Here is a 9,223-nt window from a genome sequence, read left to right on the forward strand (position 1 = left end):
AAAAAACACCTCATATGGGCAGATTAAATTGTTTCATGGAAACCATTATATTGGTAGAATGGTAAAGTGGAATTTATTCTTCCTATCTGCCTTCCCAGGTATAAGGACCCAACCAGATGGACTGCCTCCTTTGGAGTAACACTATTTCCTTCTAAAATGAAACAAGGCATCCGGAGGGTAATTGTGCATGAAAAATACAAATATCCATCACACGACTATGATATTTCAGTTGCAGAGCTTTCCAGCCCTGTTCCCTACACAAATGCGGTACATAGAGTTTGTCTCCCTGATGCATCCTATGAGTTCCGCCCAGGTGATGAGATGTTTGTGACCGGATTTGGAGCACTGCAAAATGATGGTGAGAATCTGAAGAGAAACTCAAATATAGTCATCTAATTTAGCATTCTAAGGCATTTAAAGAATGAAATGTCTTTATGCCAAAGTATGTTAGTTGTTTGGACCTGGGCCAGGTCAGGCTCCGCTTGTAAATCTAGAAGATACATAAATTCCTTCATACCTTAGGTTACTATCAAGTGCATCGCTACTACCATAGTAATGGTGCTTGGAAAGGTATCTGAAAGAGTAAACATGTCTGAACTTTTTGCTAGGGAATTAAGGACATAAGAGATGAGGGATCATTAATATATTCAATGGTGAAGATAAAAGAATCATAAAACCCCCATCCCCTCCTACTAAAATTACCTGCTAAGCTTAACAATGGAACATAAATTACTTACATCACTTGAGGTTTTTTTCCTGGGCACCTAACTTCTTATTTAAAGTGCTTAGAAAAACATTAGCTCCCCAAATATTACTGTATCTGAAAAATATATAACCTAAGATTCTATATTATCATCTTGTCCGATAATTATGAAAGACTTTTTTCAGGTCTATAAAATATATGTATATCAATAAATATAAAGACTATTTTTTTGCTTTAGGTGGCAGTCAAAATCATCTTCGGCAAGTGCAGGTGAATCTCATAGACACTGAAACCTGCAATAAACCTCAATCTTACAATAATACCATAACTCCTAGGATGTTATGTGCTGGCTCCTTGGAAGGAAAAAGAGATGCATGCCAGGTAAGTGGTTTGACCTATAACTTTTTGGCCAAAAAAGTTATGCTGCATAGATTTTTGCTCACCATATATTTTGAAAAAAATTATAGATTTACAAAAAGTTGTAGAGATAGTACAGAGAGCTCCTATGTACACCTCACTCAATGTCCCTACTGGTGACATCTCACATAACTATAGTACAACATAAAAGCTAGGAAATTGACATTGGTACAGTGTGTGCTTCTAGTTCTAGTTCTATGGCCTTTCACCTCATGTGTAGATTTGTGTAACCACCACTGCAGGTGAGAACTATTTCAACACCACAAAGATCTCCTATAACACCCACTTTCCTCCCTCATCACTTTCTCATCACTCATACCTGTCAGTCACCAATCTGTTTTCCATATCAATAATTTTGAGAGTAAGTTTGAGAGTGCTATATAAATAGAATTACAAAGTAACTTTTTAAAAATTCCTATTAGTGTTTTTGACTAGATTATCTCTTATGGACAATACACTTTGTAGTTCCTCTAAGTTATACACACATAACTTATCACAGTCTACTGGTGTTCAGATTTTACCAGTTTGAGTGGAGTATACAACAGAAAACTTACCTCCTTTCAAATCTCTTTACTCTTCTCCATTTATAATATTAAATATTAATAAAAATAAAATATTACATATTTCCTCTATATGTATAGGGAACCACATCATACAATATTTTTGCTTCAAGTGCCAAAAATAGAAAACTCAAGAAAAGGAAAGTGTATTTACCCATAGTTTCATTCTTTCTTTCTTCCTGGTTTTCTAAGATTCTTTTTTATCATTTCTTTTCTGCTTCAGAAACTTTTTTGACCATTCTTTTAGTGTAGTTCTGCTGGTGACAAATTTCTTTAGATGTTCTTTGTCTGACAAAATACTTGTTTCCTATTAATTTCTGAAGCATAATTTTGCCAGATATAGAATTTGGGATGGATAGTTTTTTCCACCAGCACTTAAATTATGGCCTCCTTGATTCCTAATGAGGAACCTGCTATTATTATAATTATTTTTTCCTTATAGATAGGTTGTCATTTCTCTCTTGCTGTGTTCAAAAATTTTTCTTTGCCCTAATTGGTTTGGCTCAGTGGATAGAGCGTCAGCCTGTGGACTGAAGGGTCCCAGGTTCAATTCCGGTCAAGGGCATGTGCCTTGGTTGTGGGCACATCCTCAGTGGGGAATGTGCGGAGGGCAGCTGATCAATGTTTCTCTCTCATTGATGTTTCTAACTCTCTATCCCTCTCCTCTCTGTAAAAAAATAAATAAAATATATTAAAAAAATTTTTTTTCTTTGTCTTTAGTTTTCAGAAGTTTAATTATATGCCTTGGAATGGATTTCTTTGGGTTAGCCTATTTGGGGTTTGCTCAGCTTTTTAATCTGCAGGTGTCTGCCCTTTGACAAATTTGGAAAAAATTCAGCCATTATTTCTTTGTATAATTTTTAGCCCCACCCTCTTTTATTTCTCTCCATCAGGGACTCTAATGGCAGAAACATTAGTTCTTTTGTTATAGTATCAGAGGTCTCTGAGCTTCTGTTGTTCATTTTTCTTTTTCACTCTATTGTCCAGGTTGGGTAATTTCTATCATTCTATCTTTAAATTCACTGATTTTTATTTTGTCATCTTTATTGAGTTTTTAAAATTTTTATTTTGATTATTGTATTTTTCAGTTCTAAAATTTCCATTTGATTCTTTTTTTATATCTGCTATTTCTTTGCAGAAACTTATTATTTTTTATTTGTTTTAAGCATGTTCATAATTTCCCATGAAGACATTTTTGCAATGGCTGCTTTAAAATCTTTGTCAGATAATTCCAAATCTCAGTGTCAGTATTTGTTGGTTGCTTTCTCTCATTCGAGATTTTCTTGGTTCTTGGTATGATAATACATTTTAAATGTACCCTTGACATTTTGAGTATTGTTATGAGACTCTAGATCTTATTTAAATCTTCTACTTTAACAGGCCTCCTCTGACATGACACTGGAGGGGGGAGGGAGGTGCTGCCTCATTCTCCACTCATCCTCCCTTGACACCGAATGATGTTCCAACTGACTGAGCTATATTGGCCAGGACTCAGATTTTTTAATATTTGCTTTATTTATAGTGTCCACAGTTTTATGTTTTTTTTTCCTTAGAGGTATTTACTTTGTATAAAAGGAATAAGTATATTCCATCTTGGTCCATAGCATAGACATCTTTTTGAACTCTGATTTTGCTTTTCAGTACATAGGCTATCACTGTCGACTTTGAACCTTTGCCAGATATGACAACCATGAACTATATGTCTTCATGCACATTGCTTGATATAATCTTGGAGGGGATCAATAAGTAATTCCTTGAGTATGTCCCTATATACCCCTATAATTTTTATTTTGGGATTTGCTAGATCTTACATTTAATGTGCTCTCTAAGCCTTATTTTGGTCTTTGAAATTCCATGCTATTCTGTATGCTTTCCAGTCTGGATTCACAGAGTGGATATAATTATTTTTTAAGATTTTTTTCAACTTTCCATTTTTTTTCTCTCTCTCACATACATACTGCACCTGTTTCCCCCCCTTCATTGGCTTCTTTTCCCTTAATGCACAGTTGACTTTACCATAGTCCTTTCCCAACATTTACCTCTGGGTCAGTCACGTTAGTATTGCTCAGTTGTCACATTAAACTCTTTCACCCAATTGACCCTTTCTTCACACTCTGGCAAATACTCAAGATTAAACTAATTTCATCGTGTTTCCTTTTTTCTGCTCTGAGGCTCTGTTTGTTCATAAAGGAATGTGGATTGGTTCCAATACAACATTCTACAAAAATTTCAAAATTGATTCTGTAAATAAACCTACTCAGATAAAACCAACTTAATAAGATTCACTGGAAATTAGATCCTCATTATTTGCAGATGCTGTACATGTGAGTTCATCTACTTGCTAAGATTTGTTTGAAAACCCAAAGTCAATACTCAAGGCAAATTCATGATCATGCACAAATTGGAAAACATTTTTAGTCATCCAGTGAGCATGCTCCTACCTCAGATTGAAAAAGGTGATGCTGCCTTCTCGTTTAGTTTTAACAGCATAAATTTATGCTCTTTTTGTGACAAATTTAATGCTACATTTTCCACATTTTTTGTACTTTTTGTTGGCGATTTTGCTATTTTAAATAGTCCCCAGTGTATAGTTCTGAAGTAAAGTACAAGAAGGCTGTGATGTGCCTTATGAAGAAAATAAGTACGTTAGATAAACCTCATTCAGGCATGAGTTATAGTGCTGCTGGCTGTGGGTTCAGTGTTAATGAATCAATAATATATGTTAAATAAGGTAACTTTAAACAGAAACACACAAAAAAATGTGGTTATGTATTGATCAATTGACAAGAATCTGAACAAAGACTCATGGAAGCCTATCCCTTTATTTCCCCTAGGAGCAATGATGATTCATAATTCACTAATTCAGTTTATGCAGCAACTTCTTAGAACATAACTACCCCGAACAATGAGACTTAGTTGATTTAGCTGTATTTTATTTGACTTTTTGATAGACATACAAACCAGATCTACAATCATTGTATAGATATTATTGTACATCTTCTCTCATCGTAATCCCCTTCATCCTATTTGCCTTCAACTTTACTAAAACTATTGAAAACATGTTGTGCTTTCACATGTGTGATCATCACTTATGGTTTTCATTCAAATACTGCAACCTCTATTAATGGTAATGTTCTTATTAAAAGTTTCAGAGGAACAGCTGTATGCTTCTTTAGTTTTATTTAAAAAATTTTATTAGAGAAATTTTAAATATATGCAAAAATACCTCATCCTCAACCCCCTGCTGCAGCACTCAGTTCTGCTTTCTCCTTTTGATTCTTCTTTCTCATCCTCTCTCTAAGCCTGGCTATCCCTTGAGACTCAGGTCTCAGATGAAATTTTTCTCTGTTATCCATGTATTCATTAAAAGAAGGTATCTTTTTTTGAGAAGTCAGTGTCACTTTAATGACTTCAAAATCTACATGTCCAGAATTAACCTCATGCCCACATTCAGTCTCACATTTCCACCTACTCCCAAACCATTTTCATTTATAGGTTTTAAGTTGTTAATATAAGACTAACATTTGTATTTGTGCCATCGCAAACTCAACAGGCATCATGAAATGTTAACTAGATTTTCCATTTTCAAGTTTCTCATTCATATTATCGGGTTTCATTATTCTTGGGTTCTTTTACTCTTCTATCTCCCTCACATGGAGTCAATCAAGTCCTAGAATACTTTTCCTCTTTATCATATCTTCCATGTTTATCTCTTTTGCCAACATTTCTTTTGTTAACACTCCAACTTATTCCTTCATTACTTCATTTCTTGATCACTAAAGTTGCTTCCTGGTTTGGCTTCTTACTTTTAATTTTAGAAGTTTTTGTTATGTGCATTTTGAATAAACTTTCTGTTCCTTTTCCCACTAAATCACTCACTAAAAATAATAAGATTTATGAAAAAAATAGGGTTAGAGACAGATCAGCAGACCCCACAAACGCTATGCAACTTTTAAAAAATATTTTTTATTGATTTCCAGAGGAAAGGAGAGGGAGAGGGAGAGAGAGAGAGACATCAATGATGAGAGAGAATTATTGATTGGCTGCCTCCTGCATGCCCCCTAACTCGGCATGTGCCCTGACTAAGAATTAAACTGCTACCTCTTGATTTATAGGTCGATGCTCAACCATTGAGCAACACTGACACTGGCCTAGCAAGCTATGCAACTTTGTAACCTGAGAATTAACCACAATAAATAATTGTACCTTGAAAAATAACTTGGACAGTGTAGGCAGGAAGAATGCTCAGGGCGGCTGGTGGCTGACTTAGGGGATGTTAAAAATGCATAGAAATAATGACTGGAAATACCTGGTTTTCTGGGACTGAGACAATGCACATGGGAGTGTAGCCCTAAGCAGAGGAGGAAGCCCAACCTGCCAGGATCTAAGGACTAAACAGGACTGGTGTGTGCCCGTGAGTGTGTGTGTGTGTGTGTGTGTGTGTGTGTGTGTGTGTGTGTGTAGGTTGGGAGGTGTAGTCCTAGGCAGAGGGATTTTTTAAGCATTTTGTTAAAATAGAACCCCAAAGGCTTCCTTTTCACCTGAAGATTATAATTCTCCTCCCATTATTCTGGCTTCCCTGGATGAGACAAAGCACATATAAACCATCACTTCCACCACTAGTGTTAGCAGAACAGGTATATCTTTCTCTATTTGATACTTGCTGGACACCACCTTATTTTCCATCTTGTAATGCTGTTGGAGACATTGTAATATATTTTCTTTGACTAACTCATTCTCAGACTTCTTCATTTCTGTCTCTTAAACAGATTTAAACTTTGTTGTCTCTGGCATCTACTATTTCTTCACGCTAATCAGCTCTGCCTTTATATAGGCTTTGGTGTTAATGATCAAAATGATTTGTTTTCAAATAGCACCATGTGGTACATCTTATTTCTATAAATAGATTGTAGGCCCCTTGAGGGCAAGGTCCATGTGTTTCCACTCTTATCTCCTACCTACCACATATTAGGGCATCAATAAACACTTATTGGTAATTGACTTAAAAATTACAAACACGTTGCCTGGCCAGCGTGGCTCAGTGGTTGAGCTTCGACCTATGAACCAGGAAGTCACGGTTTGATTCTTACTCGGGGCACAAGCCCAGGTTGCAGGCTCCATCCCATTGTGGGGCATGCAGGAAGCAGCTGAGCAATGATTCTCTCTCATCATTGATGTTTCTATCTCTCTCTCCCTCTCCCTTCCTTTCTCTGAAATCAATAAAAATGTATTAAAAAAATACAGGTAGGGGAGGGTGGGGGTAAGGAGGAGAGATCGACCAAAGGACTTATATGCAAGCATATAGGCCTAACCAATAGACACAGACACAAGGGGGTGAAGGCATGAGTGTGTGTGTATGTGTGGTGGGGGGACAAGGGGAGAAAAGGACACATATGTAATATCTTTTTTTAAAAATATTTTTTATTGATTTTTTTTACAGAGAGGAAGGGAGAGGGATAGAGAGTTAGAAACATTGATGAGAGAGAAACATAAATCAGCTGCCTTCTGCACACCCCCAACTGGGGATGTGCCCGCAACCCAGGTACATGCCCTTGACCGGAATCGAACCTGGGACCTTTCAGATCGCAGGCCGACGCTCTATCCATGGAGCCAAACCAGTTAGGGCACATATGTAATATCTTAATCAATAAAGAAAAAATAGAAAAAAAAGAAAAAATTACAAACACATTGTTTAAAATTCAGCTATTATAAGTATTAGTTAATAGTTTTACATGGACAAAGGAAAATTCACAAGGAAATTAATATAATGTAGAGGGAAAACATGGGCTTCTGAGTTAGATCACTCTAGATTCACATTCACGTCTGCCACACTAGCATGTGACAACAGGCAAATTACTTAACTTCTATGGGTTTCAGTTACCTTATTGCTAAAATGGACAAAATGAAACACAACCCCATGTTTTGTTGCCAGAATTATAAGAGTGAATGAAATAATATATTAATTAATTAAGTCTTTATAGAATGCTGAACACTTAATGAGTGATCAATAAGTAGAGAGCCCAGGAATCTGATCAGCCAGTACCTTGTTTTTATGACTGGTATAAGGAACAGCCCTCTGTAGTTCACAAGGTATAAACAGTTGGAATTTATAGTTTTGTATATATATTTGCTATGTTCTGCTCTGTGCTAGGCTCTATGCTAAGCACATTAGACACTCTTATATAATCTTCAAAATAATTATCAGAGGTAGGCAGTATTAGGAGCATTTCAAATAAGTAAATTAAAGGTCTTAGCCAACTTGAAAGGGCCAGACTTGAGATTTAAGCCCAGGTATTTGATCTTATGTCCATGCTCATCATCAGCAATAGACTAATCACCCTTCTTTTGAGAGCTACGTGACACTGATAAAGAGGCAACCAGTATGGAGAATTACTTTGTCAGATGTACCAGGTAGGTTAAGAATTCTGTTCTCCAAAGAGATTGAGCTTTTAATCTCAGTGTGAACCCTGAGGCTAAGCTAATTCTGGTGGTTAAGCTTCTCCTTTATGTGAATTATGATTTAGAGGGAATCACTTGTGCATTTGAACACACTAAAGACTTTTGAAAACCTGCCCTTCCATTAGACTTAAGTTAGAAGAAAAATAGCAAATTCCTCTGTAATGAGTGAATTATTAATTACTAATCTTTTCCTTCTCCTTTAGGGTGACTCTGGAGGACCCCTGGTTAGTGCAGATGCTAGAGACATCTGGTACCTTGCTGGAATAGTGAGCTGGGGAGATGAATGCGGGCAGCCCAATAAGCCTGGTGTTTATACTAGAGTGACTGCCCTCCGGGACTGGATCGCTTCCCAAACTGGCATCTAAAGGAGAAAAACTCAGTAGAATGGAGTGCATTTTTGTTTATAGGCCATTTTCAGAGATATGGAATTACAGAAGAAGCTTTGCAGGTCACCTCGATCTGACTGAAAAATGAAACTGTCTGCTCGATGCATAATTTCCTTCTAGCTCCACATGTGAGCATCCTGCTTCTTCCAGATGGATTCTGTCTCAACTTGCATTCATTTATTTTACAAGTTTTCTGTCCTTGATGCCTTGTTGACATAAAATTTCTCATGCATATATACAATTTGAAGTGATTCCTTCTTTCATTTCCCCAGTTTGTTTTATCAGTACATTTCCACTTTCAAGGTGCAGGACAAAGAATAAAAGAAAATATAAGAACGAAAAAACTACATTTTTATGTACAGAAAAATATATATTTTTTTCTGAACAGAATAAGACAAATGATCATATTCATTATGAAAGGTCAAGCAGAGACAGAATACCAAACCCTTCATGATGGACAATGAATGGGAACTAAGTTAAAGAAATTCACAGAGGAACAAGATTTAGCTTTTTCCCCATTTCCAGTAAAAAAAAAACCTACAGAAATAAATGTGGGGAACATTATGTGTTCTTGTGACTTACAATAATTTTTCAAACTCTATATAAAGCAAATAACATTTATTTAACATTGCACTGCTGAGGATGTTAATATCCTCCTATCTAATAATAGACAAACATGGTAATTGACCATACCTTCT

General features: G+C 36.1%; 1 protein-coding gene across 3 annotated transcripts in view; it reads left to right on the top strand.

The window, feature by feature from the left end:
• The window catches only part of LOC102418513 (transmembrane protease serine 11E), a 46,353-nt gene extending 37,584 nt beyond the window's left edge, over positions 1–8,769 (top strand). For all 3 annotated transcript variants that reach the window (XM_023744857.1, XM_014445966.2, XM_023744858.1), the window contains exons 8-10: positions 99–358; positions 942–1,084; positions 8,343–8,769. In XM_023744857.1, coding sequence (XP_023600625.1) covers positions 99–358; positions 942–1,084; positions 8,343–8,504 — 565 coding nt within the window. In that variant the 3' untranslated portion in view covers positions 8,505–8,769. The remainder of the gene's footprint in view (positions 1–98; positions 359–941; positions 1,085–8,342) is intronic.
• Positions 8,770–9,223: the final 454 nt, after the last annotated feature.

This window comes from Myotis lucifugus, unplaced genomic scaffold, assembly GCF_000147115.1.
Source record: "Myotis lucifugus unplaced genomic scaffold, Myoluc2.0 scaffold_492, whole genome shotgun sequence".
NCBI classification, from domain to species: domain Eukaryota; kingdom Metazoa; phylum Chordata; class Mammalia; order Chiroptera; family Vespertilionidae; genus Myotis; species Myotis lucifugus.